A 19,994-nucleotide genomic window follows, 5' to 3' on the forward strand; every position below is an offset into this window, starting at 1 on the left:
CGGCGGGCTTGAGAGCCGAAGCCCTTTTTTTATTGGACCGCGATGGCCCCGCCTTATGTTTGGTTACAATAACACTCCTGCAACCCATTCTGCATTCTATCCATCATAAATTCTGTGTTATATAAGTAATTTTCAATACTATTTATTATTATTTAGTCATTTAACAGACGCTTTTATCCAAAGCCCCTATAGCGATCAAACAATTACGTTAACCCTTGTACTCATTCATTTGGGAGTTACACTCATACAGTGTACAGGCAACAAAATGTAATTTTGTAACAGAATAATAGTTTTTTTTTAACAAATTTATTTTTACTCATTTTATTAATGTGTTTACTCCACATTTGTGCAGTGTTTGGTGGATTTATGATCCTTATGATGATTTATGAATTTATATAAATAAATTAAAAATATTTTAAAATAAGTTTTTATATTTAAAAAAAAACAGCTTTTTATGTAAAATTGACTTTATAAAAAGACTCAGATTCCTCATTTTAATTCATGGGGATAACAATGTACCTTAGCTTAATGCCAAATTGTTTCCATCTATTTGAAAAACTGGTTGAGATGAAAAAATGGATGTAACGCATTTGTCCCGAATCACGCTCGCGGAAAGCGCTCGAGAAACAGTATCTCTTCCGCAGCTCGGTAGCTACGCTTTCAACTCGTTTTGTTTATTCTCGAGCAAGAGACTGTACTACATTCACGTTACACGATTTGGCTGATTTTTATGTAAAGAGGGTGACAGCACACCACATTAAAAGAAATGACCATTCATGTTTTCATAACCGCTGGCCAAATTCAAAAACAAAACTAAAACATCTTTGAGAGCAAGGGGGGCCCCTGGTGTTTCGGGGGCCTTACGCAGCTTGCGTATTCTGTGTATAGGGAGGATCAGCTCTGGATATTTCCCACCACAAACCCAGAAGTAACATCTGGATTTACCAACATTAAAAGTATTTGGTAACATTAAAACATTAATAATGCGCCCCTCACCTAAGATTGTGTAAACAATGGTGTCGTCAATATTGCTTTTCAATTTGAGCCCAATTGAGACCCAGAGAGTATTAGTGAAGAGGATTGCACAGAACGGCTCTTACAGGACGTTTCAGGTATGTTTTTTTTGTTTGTTTGTTGTTGTCTCATACTTTTAGATACGCTGTTATTTGTAAATGCTACTGTTTATGTTAGCTTTTAATATACTGTTTTATACCGGATCGCTTTCATGGTGTATACGCTCATGTGGTCGAATGTGTTCGAGCAGCCACAAAGGACCGCCTACTTATCAGAAGGATTTAAACTTTGGCTTTGTCCAAATACCCACACTTGCAGTCTTTGCACTTGACTATTTAAATGACATATTTCCTGTATTTGGCCCAAGTGTTCAAGTGAGGATGAAGACCACAAGTGTGTGTCGAACTTTTCATTACCTGATGGGACACACACTTATAGTGTTGTAAAAATGTAAGTGTTTTCTGTCACGGGTTGGTGAGGCACAATAGCACGAAGACGAAAGAGATGAACAAAAAGGTATTTTAATTAGAAAATCCAGGAGACAGACAATTAAACCAATATAACATAAACGAGAACAGACCAAGACTAATGGAGAACTGAGGACTTATAATTATTACCAAACAAAGGGAACTAATAAGATAATGCAACACAGGTGAATACAATGAACAGTGATTAATTAACTAATGAAGGAACACAGGAAACTGACCAAATAAGGAAAGACGGGAAACCACAGACATGTAACATTTACATAGTTTTATTTTAATTTGAAATACTTTGCATTTTAAAATCAACTTCTGACATAATCAGCACCACGGGGGGTAATCTGGTCAGAAGTGGTCGAAAGAGGACAGAAGAGACAGATTAAAACGCCAGGTGTAAATGGGTATGTGTCTTCACTGTCCACTTGTGATCTAATCGACCAAAACGCAAAACAGGGCCTGAATGACAGAGAGAGAGAGGGCGATGCAGAGCAGGGGGGCACGAGGAACCGCTGCTTTAGAACATTGATTTTGAAACTTGTGAATATATTAGAATCGTTAGAAGACAGAATTGTGAATAATATATGAATAGATTTATTCGTGCACCCCTAGTTTTGACTGCATGGCAACAACTCTTCCTCTTCCCCCTTTGTTGCATGTTCACGGGTGAAGTTTATGTAAATTTCTGGGTTTGTGAGTCACAAACCCAGGAAATTACTCATTGTAGTCCATAGGAGCTGTTTTTGTACGCATTAAACTGCCATAATTTTAAAAAACAATCTCGGTTTGCATTAAACTTTCAGCATCGTAACTTTGCAGATATTGTTTATGCTCAAACAGCAATATTACACACTAACTAAAGTTAAAAAAGTGAAGTCACAATCATCCACCCCTTTAAAACATATGTGCACAGTTCAGTTGAATGATAAAGTTTACCCTCTGTAAATTTATATTGTTAAACTGAATGTACAAAGTAAACTTTTAGCTTTACTTTTAAAGTAAAAAAATAAAATGCAATTAGAAAGTGTGGTTAATCTGTCATAAAATGGGCACGAAGGTTGCATTCGATACTACTCTTTATTAATTTTGAGAATGCTGGCAACCATAGTTATGTATGCTGGCTACAATATCAATAACCTTTGGTCAAAAGACTGTCATAAATGTGAAAATGTAGTTGGATGGGGATGGGGTTGCTGTCTGCTGTTATGTCCCCACCAATGTCAAAACCAAACCTATATATTTTATTAAAAAAAAAAAAAAAAAAAAAAAGAAGAGGAAGCAAAATCTTCTGTCAGTATAAATGAACATCAACGCAAACGCCACTTCCACATCTCTGATCAGCTGTCAACTAGACAAGAAGGTCAACTCAAAAAGCTGTGGAGACAATGGTTTTTATATATATTTAGTTATCGACGAGACCGTTTATTGTCTTGCAAACTAACTGTGGAAAGAGCAACAGGTAAGAACTAAATGTTTAGTAAACTAATTTAGTATATTCACACTGTAATAAATTGAGATAAATTGGTTAATATAACTTTTTTTTCTTGTTTTGTTTTAATGAAAGGCAGATTTATGTTGGAGTATATTCTACACAGAAAACGTTGGTAGGGAATAAAGAACTGAACCTGAACAAATCTGATCTGGTATTTTGCAGTTGCAGAACAACATGACTGATGATAATACAACATTCCTCTACACCGATGACTATGAAGACCAGTTGTGTCACAAAGAGGAGGTGGTAAAAATCGGATCCATTGTTATTCCAATTTTTTTCACAGCGGTGGTTGTATTGAGCTGCATCGGTAACATCCTCGTTCTGGTAATCCTTGCGCTCTATGAGAGCCTCAAGTCCCTGACCAATGTCTTCATCCTCAATTTAGCCGTGTCAGATCTGCTGTTCACTTTTGGACTTCCATTTTGGGCCTCATACTATATCTGGGGTTGGACATTTGGAGAAATTGGTTGTAAAGCGGTGAAGTTTTTGTTCTATGTTGGTTTTTACAGCAGCGTGTTGTTCTTGACTCTAATGACCGTTCAGCGTTACATGGCAGTGGTTCATCCTCTGTCCGACTGGGAGAGATGCAGAGGCCTTTCAGTCTCTCCTTTTATCGTTTGGATCCTGAGTGGAACGGCGGCACTGCTCGGTTCACTTCATAGTAAAGTCATGATAGAATCTGACAGCCAGTACTGTGAATATGGCAGTGTTGAATGGAAATCGGGCATTGCTTATTTTCAAAATGCTTTTTTCTTCATTGCATTTGTAATCATGGGTTACTGCTATGGCAGAATGCTTCAGACTATTACAAAAGCACGGACTAATAAGAGACACAAGACTGTTAGACTAATATTCTGCATCGCACTGGTGTTTTTTATCGGTTGGGCTCCATATAATATTGTCGTGTTCTTAAAATCTTTGACCTTCCATCCATTCATAGACTGTGAAGTAAGCATAAGACTTGACTATGCATATTATGCTTGCCGAATGATAGCTTTCTCACACTGTTGCTTGAACCCTGTGTTTTATGTTTTTGTTGGCATAAAGTTCAGGAATCATCTAAAAATGATTCTGCAGAAGATCTTTCAAAAAAAAAAAAACTTCAACTCCATTCAAGCCACATTGGCAAAAAATCAGTCACAGGGTTCAATGTACTAAGAGAAAACTCAAGTACTTTTACCGGTTGCAGCGAACCAACTTTGAATTTTACAATACAGTATGAGTGATGTACAGATGCTGTTGCTGCTATTTTTCATTATTATTAATATGCTGGAACTGATTATTTGAAAACTTTGTTGAGCCATTGCTCCGCTTCTTTCAATATAACTACAACTGTTATATCTGCATGATTAAAATTCAAATAAAGTGCCATTCTGCAGCATAATTCCTCTCTCCAAGAAGCAGTGAAAGTATTTAGTTGTGAGAATATCATGTTCTAAATTATAACCGGTGTTCTTCCTTTTTGTGGTTGAAGTTCTCTTTTTTTTAGTATGTAAAAATATAGCTGAAAGTACGTAATGGAAACCAAACCAACAAATGTTAATGGAGAAAATATTTCCACATGAAATTAAATATATATTTACCTTCTTCCATGTATTACTGTATGACTTGTCATGTCATGTTTATGTCACTGCTTTACGGTTTATTAAATGGATAATGCAGAGTAAAATATACTGCATGAGCATAAAGTATGAGTCCAGTTTATGAACCATCTGCCATTACGCACTCTTAAAAATAAGGCAGCGGCTATTTGCACCAAGCGTAAATAGCGATAGACGCTATTTACACTAAGCGCAAATAGCAATAGATTCTATTTACACTATGTTAAAATAGCAAGATTTTCTGCTATTTATACTACTTATTGCAAATAGTGGCAATTATCTGCACCTCAGTATTGTAGTACATTATAAAACAGTACGCAATAATAACGTACTGAGTGTAAATTATCATTTTAATTCAAATTTATTAAATGGATGCCACCTTTTTGGGACAATAAAGCCCTCCCTACACCTACCCTAACCCTACCCGATACTTTTTGATTATTTCCTTCATTTTTATCGAAAATAAATGCCTTTCTGATGCGATATGAGATTTGAAAAGGGGAAAAAAATGTTTGGCAAAAAGTGGGCTCAAACTCGGGTCGATCGTGTCAGAAAGCATGCGCATTACCATCTACGCCATTGAAACTAATGTTAAGCTAGCTGCTTTTTTTATTCTTGACTAATCCAATCACACGTTAGTGGGCGGAGTTAGTGTAAATAGCCTTTGCCCAAAAGATGGGCTATTTGCACTTAGTGTAAATAGACACTCCGTAAAAATAAAGGTTTATTGGCATCTACACTGTAAAAAAAACTGCTTCAGCAGATTTTTGAGTTCTCTCAACTGATTTTTAAGGAAATTGTATAAACTTAAAACAAGAAGTTGCGAAAACTCAAAAATCTGCTGAAGCTGGTTGCCTTAAAATTTTAAGTTGGCTCAACTTTTTTTTTTTTTTACAGTGTATGGTTCTATGAAGAACCTTTAATATCAATGGAATCTTTCTATTGCAGAAAATATTAATTAGAGTAGAAAAACAGGTTTTTAGATTATTAAAATATTCTTCAAACTATAAAGAATTGTTCACTTATTAAGGGTTCTTTGGAGAACCAAAAATGTTTCTTCAGTGGCATTGCTGCAAAAAAGTAGCTATTGTGAATGGACAGTAAGCACTTCACAAAGGGAAAAGTCATTACATAACTGATGCTTTTTTGTTACTGGGCCTGTTTATACAGAAACCCAAGTAATAACTAACAAAAATCTAACAATATGAATATCTCTATCAATTACTCAGTGGAGAAGAAGAGAGAAGTATTATTGACTGAACAGAGTTGATCACACTTACATATTCTGTTCTATATATGGTATATGATACCAGTTACAAGTTAACATTTATAGCCTGTCCAGCTGGATGGTTGAGCTCCAGAAAATCAATCATGAGGTGGCTTTGAAATAATTTTTGGACCATTACAGATTTAAAAAACAAAAAGGCGGTGAACAGAACCCTACATTCTAAAACATGGTTCTTCAGGACAATGTGGTTCTAAATAGAACTGTTACTAAGTGTAAAGAACCTCTTTTTAGTTATTAACCTTCTCAACTTATAGCAGGGCAAATCAACAGCCAGAAAATGAATTAGCATCTATGCAAGTTTTACATCCAATCAGGTTTATAGCCCCAGAAATTCTGCCTCAAGTTACTGAAGATGTTCTTTCTGTTTTCCAGCAAAGGAATTAATGTCAAATAAACCATGCCGTCTCTAAATCTGAATGAGCCAATGTTTAACTTTGTGATGCCTTAACTAAAATGTAAAAATATATTTTTCTAGTTAAATGTTACCTTCTGTTTCTTTGTAATTATTTGAGACATTTGCAAATTGCAATAGCACAATTTGTTGCTATTTATTGGCAACCCAGTCTCATATAAAAACGTACCCTGTCTACGTTGGTCCATATTGCAAAACGTAGAGGGGTTGTTATTGGAAATTTTGAGCACATGCGACTCTTATGAAGCTAGAAAAGAGAAGACTAATATTCAAAAGCAAAAGCATTCAGTTGTGAATAAAACATGTTCTAAATTATAATCGGTGTTGTTCTTTTGTGCTTGTTGAAATTCTCATTTTTCCATATAAAAATATAACAAAGTATGTAATGAAAGAACCCCTCCAACAAATGCATCGTTATTAAGAAGAGCAGACACATTTGACAGTCTTTGGGTCTTTTGCTGATGAGAAAGCAGGTGATTTTCCTGTGGTATTCGTTGCCTCGTCTGTCATTAGAAAATGGTTTAAAGATCACAAAGCCACTTCAGCTTCCTCTGAGCATGCGAGGTGAAAAGATTTAGAGTCTGAGGTTTGAGGGAGGATTTATTTATTTGCTTACCCATCATTCAAACATCACTCAGAAATTAGTTTCTTAATTGATTGGGTATGTTCTTATAACTTACAGTTACTAATAGTTGATCTATTAACATAGTTCATGAAACTCCAGTTGATTTTATACTAGATTGTGTTCGTCTGCAGTGATCAGTTAATAAGCTGTTCTGATCATCACTGTGCTCTACAAGATCAAAGAATTCAGGTAACTCATTTCATAAGTTCAATTCATTGCTATAACTTATGTACTCCTCTGATGAAAAGGCAGAGATTGTATTAATATCTTTCCATACACATCCTCTATACTGCCAAAAATTTTGAATATAATATAATAAAAAGGAAAAAGTATGTTTTACAAGAAAATACTATTTCTGCTTTTCTACCTATATTTAGTTTGGAACTTGATGTTTCTTTTGAGTAAAAATGTCATTTCTGATTTGTTTTCTCTGTATACACTGCAAAAAATGATTGTACGATGTAAAGAAAACAGTATGTTTTACAAGAAAATGTTATTTCAGTCTTTCTGCGTACAAATTAAAGGCTTAATTCGTTGTCCTACTTGCCATTTCTTTGCAATTATTTCAGTAAAGCATTATAAAGTGAAGTGAAATGTGTTTTGTTTGTTAGTTTTATTTTCAGTGTACAAAGAGCAAAGAGTTAAATATGGACAAATCGGATCTGGCCAGTTTTCAACTCCAAAACATGACTGATGAGAATACAACATACGACTATGATGACCAGTTGTGTCGTAAAGAGGCTGGGGTGAAAGACGCATCTATTCCACTCATTTTCATCTCAGTGGTTGTGTTGAGCTGCATCTGTGACATCCTCATTCTGGTTTTCCTTGCACTCTACAAGAACCTCCGATCCCTGACCAGTGTTTTTTTCCTCAATTTAGCTTTATCAAATCTGCTGTTCACTTTTGGACTTCTGTTTCATGCCTCATACTACTGGGGTTGGACATTTGGAGAAACTGGCTGTAAAGCTGTTAAGTTCCTCTTCTATGTTGGTTTTTACAGCAGCGTGTTGTTCTTGACTCTAATGACCGTTCAGCGTTACATGGCAGTGGTTCATCCTCTGTCCGACTGGGAGAGATGCAGAGGCCTTTCAGTCTCTCCTTTTATCGTTTGGATCCTGAGTGGAACGGCGGCACTGCTCGGTTCACTTCATAGTAAAGTCATGATAGAATCTGACAGTAAATATTGTGAATATGGCAGTCTTGAATGGAAATCTGGCATTGCTTATTTTCAAAGTGCTTTTTTCTTCATTGTTTTCATAATTATGTTTTTTTGCTATGGCAGAATGCTTCAGATGATTACAAAATCACAGACTAATAAGAGACACAAGACTGTTAGACTAACCTTTTTTATCGTGCTGGTGTTTTTTATCGGTTGGGCTCCATATAACATCGTCATGTTCTTAAAATCTTTGACAATCCATCCATTCACAGACTGTGAAGTAAGCATAAGACTTGATCATGCTGAATATTATGCATGCCGAATTTTAGCTGTTACACAGTGTTACGTTCACACGGTTGCATTTTTAGTTTTTGTAGATGGAAGTTTCCGTAATAGTTTATGAGCAATTCCAAGAAGGTTTTGTGTAAAGATTTAAAAGCATTGTTCATACTCACCCTCGAGTCGTTCTTAACCCGTACGACCTCCGTTCAATTAAGATATTTTTGATTAAATCTGAGAGCTCTCTGACCCTCCATAGACAGCAAACTACCACGATCAACGTCCAGAAACGTAGCAAGGAGATCGGTAAAATAATCAGGAGTTCAACCTTTTTGTACGCAAAGAAAACAAAAATAATGCAGAGACGACAAATTGTTTGTCAAGTAAATCCTACTCAGTTTTTCCCAGTATAATACCCAGTGGACAATTGATGTTAAGACCTCAGATTGACACCAACATTGATGTAAAAAAACAGGTCAAATATGCAAATAAAACTGACATCAAAAACTTGACACAAGGTTGATTTGATGTAAACTGAACATCAAACATATTGCCTAAATATACATTAAACCAGTTTCAGTGCGGGATTAACTTCCTATTTTCACCCAATTACCACTAGAAGACTTTGCTGTCAAAAATTTATTTAAAATGATGTTACAGAATCTTGATCAAATCTGCACTAAAATTTGACAATCAATTTGATATCAAAGTGCCTGCTGGGTATAGCAAATGAAGCTGCAAACTAAATGGCTCTGACTTTTGATGGCAAAATTAGTTGTCTTAGAAAATTTAAGCACATGTGACTCTTGTGAAGCTAGAGAAGACACATAATGTATGACATTACTTGGGTCTTGCTGATGAGAAAGCAAGTGACTTTCCTGTGGTATATTTGTTGCCTCGTCTGTCATTAGAAAGTGGTTAAGCAGAGCAGTTACTTCTAAACATCACAAAGCCACTTCAGCTTCCTCTGAGCATGTGAAACGAAAAGATTCAGAGTCTGAGGTTTGAGGGGGATGTATACTTATCCAACATTCAAACATCACTCCAAATTCTCCTATTTTTAATTCATTGATTGGATATGTTCTTATCTCTCTCAGTTATTATATCTGTATGTATTTGACATATATATATATGTATTTGACTAAGTTACAAAAGTTATTCAAACTTACTGATATAATTTCACTTTTTCCCCAAAGACTGTAATAATGTTTGTATTGTATTAATGTCTCTCAAACACATTCCTTTCTACTGTGAAAAATGATTTTTCTAAGTTGCAAATAAAACAAAGATTACTGGAGTATGTTTTACAAGAAAATACTATTTCAGACTTTGAGTAAAAATTTCACATTTAAGTGTAACTTTGTAATTAATTTACAAGCAAACCGTAAGTGAAAATTATTTCAAAGTTTGTTGTTGTTTTTTTTCAGTGAGAGCAAAGAATTGAACCTAGACAGATCTGATCTGGTCAGTTTGTGACTGCAGAACAACATGACAGTAATATACAATATACCCTGACTTCAACAACTATTATGAAGAACTGTTGTGTAGCAAAGACGAAATTTGGATCCATTGTTATGCCACTTTTTTACATATTCGTGGTTGTGTTGAGCTGCATCTGTAACATCCTCGTTCTGGTTTTCCTGGCACTCTTCAAAAGCCTGAAATTCCTGACCAATGTTTTCATCCTCAATTTAGCTGTGTCAAATCTGCTGTTTACTTTTCGACTTCTGTTTTTGGGCTTGTACTACATGTGGACTTGGATATTTGGAGAGGTTGTCTGTAAAGCTATGGCGTTTCTGTTTGATGTTGGTTTTTACAGCAGCGTGTTGTTCTTGACTCTAATGACCGTTCAGCGTTACATGGCAGCGGTTCATCCTGGGAGAGATGCAGATGCTTTTCAGTCGCTCCTTTTATCGTTTGGATCCTGAGTGGAACGGTTGCACTGCTCGGTTCACTTCATATCAAAATCATGACAAAATCTATAGCCAATACTATGAATATGGCAGTGTTGAATGGAAATTGGCCATTGTTTATTCTCAAAATGCCTTTTTCTTCATTGCATTTCTAATCATGTTTTTTTTATGGCAAAATGCTTCAGATGATTACAAAATCACGGACTAATAAGAGAAACAAGACTGTTAGACTAACATTTTTTATCATGTTGGTGTTTTTGATCGGTTGGGCTCCATATAACATTGTGGAGTCAATATAACATTGACAATCCATTCACAGACTGTGAAGTAAGCATAAGAGTCGACTATGCTGCATATTATGCTTGCCGAATGTTAGCTTTCTCACACTGTTGCATAAACAGTTATTTTAGCTTTTGTACACGCATGGTTCCGTAATCGTTTCGAGCAATTCCAAGAAGGTTTTCTTCTATGAATAAGTCTATGAATAATGTCTAGTTGGTTCCTTAAAGGAACTCATTTAGATTATGTTGCACAATGAAATGAAAATGAAAGATGACACACAGGGTAAATCAAGTAAGTCGAAATAAACAGTTTTAAATATAGACGCTTACTTGTCAAAAGTGCGTCCCTCTATTATTTTCTGACAGCCATCTGAGAGAGTGGGCGGTGATTTATGACCTCAATCTGTGAATGCAGATACAATGGTTTACGTTACACTGAGATCCAATCACAATGCATCCTCGACTAGGCTACCTCTGGACCAGGACACACTCATCGGATAAAACTCCAATCAAACACTTGATTATGTGGACAACATCCAGATACAGTTCACATATAAATGCCAAGTGTAAACACTTTTGGAGCCCTTTTTATAAAGTTCCATAAAGAGCCATGCTTTGAAAGCGTTATCTAACAGTGTTATAAAGAATGTTTATGTCCATCGTGTACTTTGGTGTCACCGAGTAGGCTGTTTCAGTTTCGCTCTACAAAGGACAAGGCTATTGGGGCAACATCTGCCTGGGTAGAAATACACATTTGAGTTTAGAGACGGTGCATATCTCACATTTGTTGAAGTAAATGCAATTGTGTTTATAAAGGCCAAAAGTAGCTAAATGAACAGTATGTGAGCACTTCACAATGTTAAAGAGAGGAAAAAGGTAGTAGGATATAGCTTAAATGCTTTTGTGGCTGAAATTGAAAACTTTGTTCCCAAAGCTTTTTTCAAGTAATTGCTACTCCATTTCCCCCAGTATAATAGCAAATGAAGTTACAAACCAAATGACTATGACTTTTGATTGTAAAACTTGTTTTCTTGGACAATTTGAGCACATGTGACTCCGAGGCTAGACATATGATCACACACACATATGATTTGGGTATTTTGCTCATGAGAAAGCAGGTGACTTTCCTGTTGTATTTGTTGCCTCTTAGCAGTTGCTTCAACTGTAAAGATCACAAAGCCACTTCAGCTTCCTCTGAGCATGTGAGATGAAAGGACTAGAGTCTGAGGTTTGAGGGGGGACGTATGTTATTTACCTTTATCATACAAACATCTCTCAGAAATCAGAATCAGAATGAGCTTTATTGGCCAAGTATGTTTACACATACAAGGAATTTGTTGTAGTGACAGAATCACCAGAACAATAACGCTGCTCTTTTTAATTTGATTTAATTGATCTACAAGATCAAGATCATCAAGAATTCAGGTAAGTCATTTATATATTCATTATAACTTCACTTTCTCTTTTCCCATGAGACTGTATTAATGTTTGAATTAGGATTGCATTAATCTCTCTACCATCAAAAATGATTTTTTGAAGTTGTAAGTAAAACAAAGATCGCTGAACCATGTTTTACAAGAAATCAGTGTAACTTACCATTTCTGTGTAATTCTAAACTTTACAAGGAAATTCTAAGTGAAAATTGTTTCAAAGTTCCAAAGTTTTTTTCAGTGTATAAACAGCAAAGAATTGAACCTGGACAGATCTGTTCTGGCCAGTTTGTGACTGCAGAAAACATGACTGAGGAATATACAGACATTTACAACTACACCGATGACTATGAAGACCAGTTGTGTCGCAAAGAGGAGGTGGTAAAAGTTGGATCTATTCTCATTCCACTCTTTTTCACAGTAGTGGTTGTATTGAGCTGCATCGGTAACATCCTCGTTCTGGTTTTCCTTGCACTCTTCAAAAGCCTGACCAACGTCTTCATCCTCAATTTAGCTCTATCAGATCTGCTGTTCACTTTTGGACTTCCATTTTGGGCCTCATACTATATCTGGGGTTGGACATTTGGAGAAATTGGTTGTAAAGCGGTGAAGTTTTTGTTCTATGTTGGTTTTTACAGCAGCGTGTTGTTCTTGACTCTAATGACCGTTCAGCGTTACATGGCAGTGGTTCATCCTCTGTCCGACTGGGAGAGATGCAGAGGCCTTTCAGTCTCTCCTTTTATCGTTTGGATCCTGAGTGGAACGGCGGCACTGCTCGGTTCACTTCATAGTAAAGTCATGATAGAATCTGACAGCCAGTACTGTGAATATGGCAGTGTTGAATGGAAATCGGGCATTGCTTATTTTCAAAATGCTTTTTTCTTCATTGCATTTGTAATCATGGGTTACTGCTATGGCAGAATGCTTCAGACTATTACAAAATCACGGACTAATAAGAGACACAAGACTGTTAGACTAATATTCTGCATCGCACTGGTGTTTTTTATCGGTTGGGCTCCATATAACATCATCATGTTCTTAAAATCTTTGACAATCCATCCATTCACAGACTGTGAAGTAAGCATAAGACTAGCCGAATGCTATGCTAGCCGAATGTTAGCTTTCTCACACTGTTGCATAAACCCAGCAATTTTATTTTTTGTAGAAGGAAGGTTTTGTAATACTTCACGAGAAATTTCAAGGAGAATTTGTTTTGTGTAAAGATTGAAGTATATGAATAAACATAAATGGCTCAGAACTATTCAGTATTTCTGTTACACTTGATAAAACACTTGATTTAAGACAGACTTTAAGTGCTTAAAGGAATAGTTCACCTGAAAATGAAAATTTGCTGAAAATGTACTCACCCTCTGGCCATCCAAGAAGCAGACTGTAGTAGTTTGTTTCTTCATAAGAGCACATTAGGAGAAATTTTGCATTACAATTGCTCATCAATGGATCCTCTGCAGTGAATGGGTGCCATCAAAATGAGAGTCCAAACAGCTGATAAAAACATTACAATAATCAACAAGTAATCTACACCACTCCAGTCCATCAAAGCGAAAAGCTTGTTAGTAATAAAGAAATCCATCAAGAGATTTTTAACTTTCAGCTACAATACAAGTCCTCTATCAATAACATTATTTTGTCCAGTGAAAAAGTCTTCTTTTCTGAATCAGGAGAGAAATATGCACAGATCAAGCACTGTTTACAAGCAGAAAGAGTCCCAAACAGTTTTAAACTAGTATGTCTGTGGATTTTGATGTGAGAGGACAACAGGGGATGGACTTTTTCACAGGAGGGAGCATCATTATGGTTTATGATAGGATGTGATGATTCTAAGTTAAATATTATAATGGTGAAAAAAAAAACTTGTTTCGTACAAACATGCAACTTTTCACTTAAGATGTTAAAGGTGGGGTAAGTGATTTCTGGAAGCCAATATATCACCAAAACAAACACGCCCCTACCCCAAAGTGTCTCACCTCTATTTTGATAGCTCCGCCCCACACATACGTACGAATCCCAGGCAATGATTAGTTCTGCGAAACAAAGCAATGTTACTCCCCTATCGAGAAGAAACAAAGCAACCTCGGCGTCCGATCGCAGGCCTTCCCGCTCCTTGAGTTCTCTCCAGCGCTGGAAAGCTGATCCGATATTTACACGGGTCCTACTTCTTGCCCTATCGTAACACCGTGTCTACACCGGATGCGAGTGGCGCGGCGCGACAAAATACTATAGAACTCATTATAATCAGTGATGCTGTCAACTTCTAAAATACTCCCACCTAAAATTACTGTAAAAAAAAAAACATTTATGTTTGTGAAAACGCAGATTATGCAGTTTTGTTTTTGTGCAGTGAAATACTTCAAATGTACTTTTTCCTTTCTTTCACGTGACAAAGTGTTAATTGTAGTCTGTGGAAGGAAGCACAGCATCATCATTGACCTACATAAACAGGAAAATGGAAGGTTTGAGATCAGGTCAAACTTATTTTTTGCATGTAATTTTTAACAGGTTAAATCAACAATATTAGTATGTTTGTAGATTACATGAAATTCCTTCAACCATTATCACCTTGATAAAAGCAACATACTTTCACAACTTTTTAAATGCAGTCTAATGAAATAAATACATGATTGAAAAGCTGTTTCTTCTTGTATTTAATGAGTCTGTCCTACTGTTGACTTGAAACAAAAGCAAGGGCTCGAGCTATGCTGTTTTACTTGCTAACATGAAAATGCAATGAATCATGTGAATACTATAATGTAAACCAACTGTTTTGAAACTCCCATTAAATGGAAACTACCTTAAAATGTTTTGCCACAACACTTTAAAGAATTGCTTTCATTGTGAACACGATACTTTCATTTCACGTTTGTAAAGGAAGAGAGAAATTAGCTTTGAGGTAGGCGTCTTTAACCCTCCCACTCAACACAAAAACACTCAAATATCCCTTCCAAAACATCCATAACACTACACATTAGCCTCAATTTGCTGTGCAGTTTTCTACCAATAGGTTTCAGTTTGGCAGTTTTGAGTCATATTTGTACTAACAGAAGTGACAAAACTTAAGGTAAGAATATTCTTTATTTATTAATAAATAAATGTTTTAATAAAATATCTGACAAAATGAATATGATTATATAGAGAACATCATGACTGAAGATCAAACAGACTATCCAGAACCAGAAGACCAACTGTGTCGCAAAGAAGAGGTGGTCAAAGTTGGATCCTTGGTAATTCCAGCTTTCTTTGCCATTCTGGTTGTGTGTAGTTGCATTGGTAACCTGCTGGTTTTGGTCATCCTGGTGCTGTATGAGAAGTTTAAATTGCTGATCAACATCCTGATCTTCAATTTAGCCGTGTCAGATCTGCTGTTCACTTTTGGACTTCCATTTTGGGCTTTGTACTTCGTCTGGGGTTGGACATTTGGAGAGGTTGGCTGCAAAGCTGTGAAGTTTCTGTTCCATCTTGGTTTTTACAGCAGCGTGTTGTTCTTGACTCTAATGACTTTTCAGCGTTACATGGCAGTGGTTCATCCTCTGTCCGACTGGGTGGGATGCAGAGGCCTTTCAGTTGCTCCCTTTATCATATGGATGTTGAGCGGAACAGCTGCACTGTTAGTCTCCCTTCATAGCCACGTCTTAGAACAAGAAGGGTATCTTTACTGTGAATCTGACAATATTCAAGTAAAACATGCCACTGTTTATTCACAAAATGTTTTCTTTTTGATTGCATTTTGCATCATGGGATTTTGTCACGTTAGAATGTTCCTGACAATCGCACGATCCCGAACAAAGGGGCGACACAAGACTATCAAACTGATATTCTGCATCGGGCTGGTATTCTTCATTGGATGGGCTCCATACAACATAGTTATGTTCTTGAGACTTCTGGAGGATTATGGTTTTTCTTTATTCGTAGACTGTAATGTATCCATTCATCTTGATTATGCATTTTATACTTGCCGGCTGTTGGCTTTTTCACATTGCAGCTTAAACCCAGTGCTTTATGCTCTTATTGGAGAAAAATTTCAGAAACATTTACAAACAATATTGAAGAAAATGTGTTCAAAATAAAGCAACTCTGACCTATCCTGAGACAAATTTTTGGTGTGTTTGTTAAATGCAACAAATCTCACAATGCATATCATATAGACTACCACTCAAAATGTTAGGGTCAGTTTTTTTTTTTTTTTTAAATACTTGATTCAGCAAAGATGCATTAAATTGATCAAAAGTGACAGTAAATATATTTATAATGTTACGCATGTTAAGATTTATATTTTAAATAAATGCTGTTCTTTTGAACTTTGAAAAAACGTATCACTGTTTCCACAAAAATATTAAGCAGCACAACTGTTTTCAACATTGATATCATTATACACATTAATTTCAGCATATTAGAATGATTTCTGAAGAATAGCGTAACACTGAAGACTGGATTAATGATGCTGAAAAATGAGCTTTGCATTACATTTTAAAATATATTTAAATAGAAAACAGTTAAAATTGTGTTTTAAATTACATTTTTACTGTATTTTTTTATTAAATAAATTAAGCCTTTATAAGACTTTAAAAAAACATTAAAATAACTTACCAACCACAAATTTTTAAATGGTAACTTACATTATACCATACATCTTCAATGATTATTAGTAGATCATATAATTAAACATTAAAAAATTGCAATTAATTTTTAAAGCAAGCATGAACCTTTTACAAGCAAACATACTTCTCCATAGTTACCTGAAAAACACAGACATAAATACAGACATAATTTAATTCCTTAAATGACCACAAAGAAATATTTTCAACCACAGAAAATTTTGACATCCCTGTTCGAAAGAATACATGTTACATGGTTTTCTTAAACATCTAAGCCTCAGAAAAAAAAAAGATGTCAGCATCACACTGGCACCATATAAACCACGGCTGAATCTAAACATCAAGTCACATGCAAAAGTGTAATCAAAATTTAGGCCAGCAAAATGGCAAAACGGCAGTAATTTACTGTGACAACTTCATTTGAGACAGACACATGCACAAAGCAGCCTTTGTCGTTTCCAGATAAAAAGTTTATTGATTTTCATAATTTCTACATGCATATAGATCGACTTGGTTGGGAGAAAACGCTTCAGTTTTTTTTTTAAAGTGGTACTCGGTGCTGTTGGTTCGGTCAAGGGCACATGGGTGCTTTATCAGAAGTGCTCTTTAAATAAGTTGTCACTGAGAAATCGGTCCCTGACGTCTCAGTAAACAAGTTGTGCTTGTTTTAAACCTTCACCCACCCTCTTACAAACAGATTTCGTGCAAGATGTATGTATACTTTTTTTAGCATTTGCATATCAAGGTTTACAATTTCTTGGTTTCAAGATATGTAATTAATCCCTGCTTCTTTTTTTTGCATGGTGTCCAGTCCACTGACCATCCACTGATACTGACTACAACAAAAACTGAGATAGCTTTATATAAGATAAATCGCTTTATAATATGCCCTATATAGGATACTTGGTTTTCCATAAGCCCTATTAACTATTGATGGTGGTGTCTCATAGGGCTTGGATGGAAACGGCTACATGATGCAGCAGGACTCACAGGGGCGACAGCATGTGTTATTATTGCTTATTGATGAACAGGATTTTTCAAAAACAAAAAAACTAATCAGCCCTTTAACAACAGCCCTATAAACAAATCCTCAAAACTTCACTTCATCGGATAAGGCAGAGGAAAGACAGGTAGCAGCATTTCAATTTAAAGAGATTCTGCTTGTTTTATTAAGTTATGATTAATTTTGAAGGATTTTTAACGATTAGCTTGTATGGGTTCTACCAATGAAATAGACATTACATTTCATATAAGCATAAGTTTCTATAGTACAAGTTGCTTTCGGATGTCTGTGATTAATGCTGCTGAAAACAACAGCAGGGTGAACCTCACAAAAACACATCCAGGTCACATTTCAACCCAAAATCTAATGGAAAATAGGAAATCATTTTTATTTGAATCAGCATTAATTATAGGCAGAAGAACAACTGTTTACATAATGTACATACTTCACACTTTACTTAATATATAATATTTTTCCCACAATTACTGTAGTAAGAAATGGAAGGGTGTGCTTAATTTAAACATTAATACTTTTTTCCATTCAATTTTGAGTTAAATATATCATAGATATGTTCCTGAGCAAGTCCAATTCACCCAGTCATATCAGAAAAAAATTAAAATAAAAATTTAGGACGAGTTTTGCTTCGCTCAGACTGCGTAGAGAGCCGTACATTGGGTTGGAGTGAGACGAGGTCTTTGCAAACCATATCAAAATGCATAATTCAAGAGGCAAAAAACTATTAAAGCTTTGCAAAGAGGGAAGAAAATGTGTTCTCTTCATTTGAACAATAATTATAAAACTAAGCAGAGAGTTCAGCCACTCAATTGCTGGCATAACGAGAGCAAAACTACAAGGTTTTGCCATAAATCTAAGCAACACAACAATCATCATTCTCTTGTCACACATTCCTTATGGTTAGAGCTTCCACGACAGCGATGACACTTTTCTTCAAGTATTAGATGTGACTTCAGTTGGTGGTTCCCCCCAAAAATACAGAAGATGTGGTTCCTAAGGCGCACCACTTCAGTTTGAGGAAACAGGAGCTGATTACATGAAGTAGAAGCCAAGAGATCTTAATTTCGTAATTTCTCTTTGCCATTATAGGTGTCTAAGTGTCAGATGAAGGGAAGTGCATTGAGGGGTCTCCCTCCGACTCGGTTTTCTTTCATTCCTGTGTTGCATGTTGCATGTCCACCATTACAAATGTTCAAACATCTATAATGGGAAAAAAATCTAAATAAGGTAAAGGGGCCATTGCATGTCACCCCCGAATCAACGTTGTGTCCGGACTGACTGACCTGAACTCTGCTGTGCCGGGTTTTCCTCCAGTCCACTCACATTATGCATGCTGCCGTTCTCTCTGAAAGCCAATAAGGGAATCTTTCTCTTCTCCTCTTCTTCATTTTCCACCTCCTCTCCATCTCCATCTTGACGGGACAGTTTGGTCCCCACGGGAACCTCTATGACCTCCTCGAAGGCCTCTGTGACAGTGCTGTTTTCTCTGAGCTGAGCAGCCACACTTGAAGTGAAGAAAGGTGTCAGAAAATACAAACAGTTTTTACATCAAGTTTGAGTTTCTCAGATTAAGCATCTTGTTGGTTTAAATGCTTGTTCTTGTATTCTCATTTGAAGTCATTTGGGATAAAAGTGTCTACTAAATGGATAAATGGAAATGGAAATAGTGCTCAAACTGTCTGTAAACAAATTATCTAAAGTGCTTAGAAAAGAAAAAAAATAAGTTGGAGTTCCTCCTATCACCAGTAGAGGACAGGAGAGATTCATTTTACTACATTATACAGATCCATTTAGCAGAAAATTAACCAAAGTGACTTTGAAATTAGGACAAATTATAGCAATTTCAAAAGAAAACAGGGACAGCAAATGTGCAGTAAGCATCCCAATATTATCTTAAATATCATAAAAAGGAATCATTATAATTAATAAACACTTTTGCATAAAAGCAAAAATACCCTCTAAAATTCAGCTCAACAGCTATTTAATATATATATATATATATATATATATATATATATATTTTTCATATATATATGAAATCTGGTCTCACCTGTGACCTGATATGAGCAGTATGGGTGTAATGAAGCTGGGCCCCGTGTGTCCGTTACTGTCACTGCATACTGTCTCAGAGGTCTCCGGAGCCTGAGGGACCGACACAGTCACTGAAGGGCTGCTGGATATTGAACTCACTAAGAAAAACAAGAGAGTGGGGGAAGTTAGAGAGAGCAGATTCACAACAGGCATCATAAATTGGAAATGTCATGTCAGAGTAAGGAAACACTGGTGCACATGTAAATGTAAAAATCACCTGAATTCGGTCCGCTCTGCTGGCTGACATCGCCATTTCTCTGTGGGGTGGGCTTCTTCAAAACGTAAATAAATAGGAA

At 36.0% G+C, this 19,994-nt stretch overlaps 5 protein-coding genes across 13 annotated transcripts in view; 3 read left to right on the forward strand and 2 right to left on the reverse strand.

Moving 5' to 3' along the window:
* The window catches only part of LOC306860169 (F-actin-monooxygenase mical1-like), a 359,843-nt gene that overhangs the window by 125,780 nt on the left and 214,069 nt on the right, over window positions 1-19,994 (reverse strand). The gene's annotated exons all lie outside the window — the stretch shown is intronic.
* LOC306860912 (chemokine XC receptor 1-like) lies at window positions 2,820-4,667 on the forward strand. Of its 2 annotated transcripts, none has more exons than XM_079402933.1 (2): window positions 2,820-2,952; window positions 3,058-4,667. In XM_079402933.1, exon 2 carries the CDS (start codon window positions 3,160-3,162, stop codon window positions 4,144-4,146), a length of 987 nt encoding a protein of 328 aa, XP_079259059.1. In that variant the 5' UTR covers window positions 2,820-2,952; window positions 3,058-3,159; the 3' UTR covers window positions 4,147-4,667. The 2 variants fall into 2 exon arrangements, with proteins under 2 accessions (XP_079259059.1, XP_079259060.1); XM_079402934.1 differs by having other exon boundaries at window positions 2,854-2,952; window positions 3,148-4,667.
* LOC306860467 (chemokine XC receptor 1-like) lies at window positions 7,601-8,479 on the forward strand (the record flags this gene model as incomplete). The annotated part of the gene is made up of 1 exon (XM_079402201.1): window positions 7,601-8,479. The coding sequence occupies one exon, from the start codon at window positions 7,601-7,603 to the stop codon at window positions 8,477-8,479; it is 879 nt and encodes a 292-aa protein (XP_079258327.1).
* LOC306860468 (chemokine XC receptor 1-like) lies at window positions 12,286-16,061 on the forward strand (the record flags this gene model as incomplete). The annotated part of the gene is made up of 2 exons (XM_079402202.1): window positions 12,286-13,051; window positions 15,907-16,061. 2 exons carry the CDS (start codon window positions 12,286-12,288, stop codon window positions 16,059-16,061), a joined length of 921 nt encoding a protein of 306 aa, XP_079258328.1.
* Window positions 17,041-19,994, reverse strand: part of LOC306860910 (ensconsin-like) — a 46,678-nt gene continuing 43,724 nt past the window's right edge. For all 5 annotated transcript variants that reach the window (XM_079402931.1, XM_079402930.1, XM_079402929.1 and 2 more), the window contains 4 exons: window positions 19,916-19,970; window positions 19,658-19,796; window positions 18,891-19,111; window positions 17,041-18,807 (listed from right to left, as the gene is read on the reverse strand). In XM_079402931.1, coding sequence (XP_079259057.1) covers window positions 18,800-18,807; window positions 18,891-19,111; window positions 19,658-19,796; window positions 19,916-19,970 — 423 coding nt within the window. In that variant the 3' untranslated portion in view covers window positions 17,041-18,799. The remainder of the gene's footprint in view (window positions 18,808-18,890; window positions 19,112-19,657; window positions 19,797-19,915; window positions 19,971-19,994) is intronic.

This window comes from Barbus barbus (assembly GCF_936440315.1).
Source record: "Barbus barbus genome assembly, chromosome: 41".
Lineage (NCBI taxonomy): Eukaryota > Metazoa > Chordata > Actinopteri > Cypriniformes > Cyprinidae > Barbus > Barbus barbus.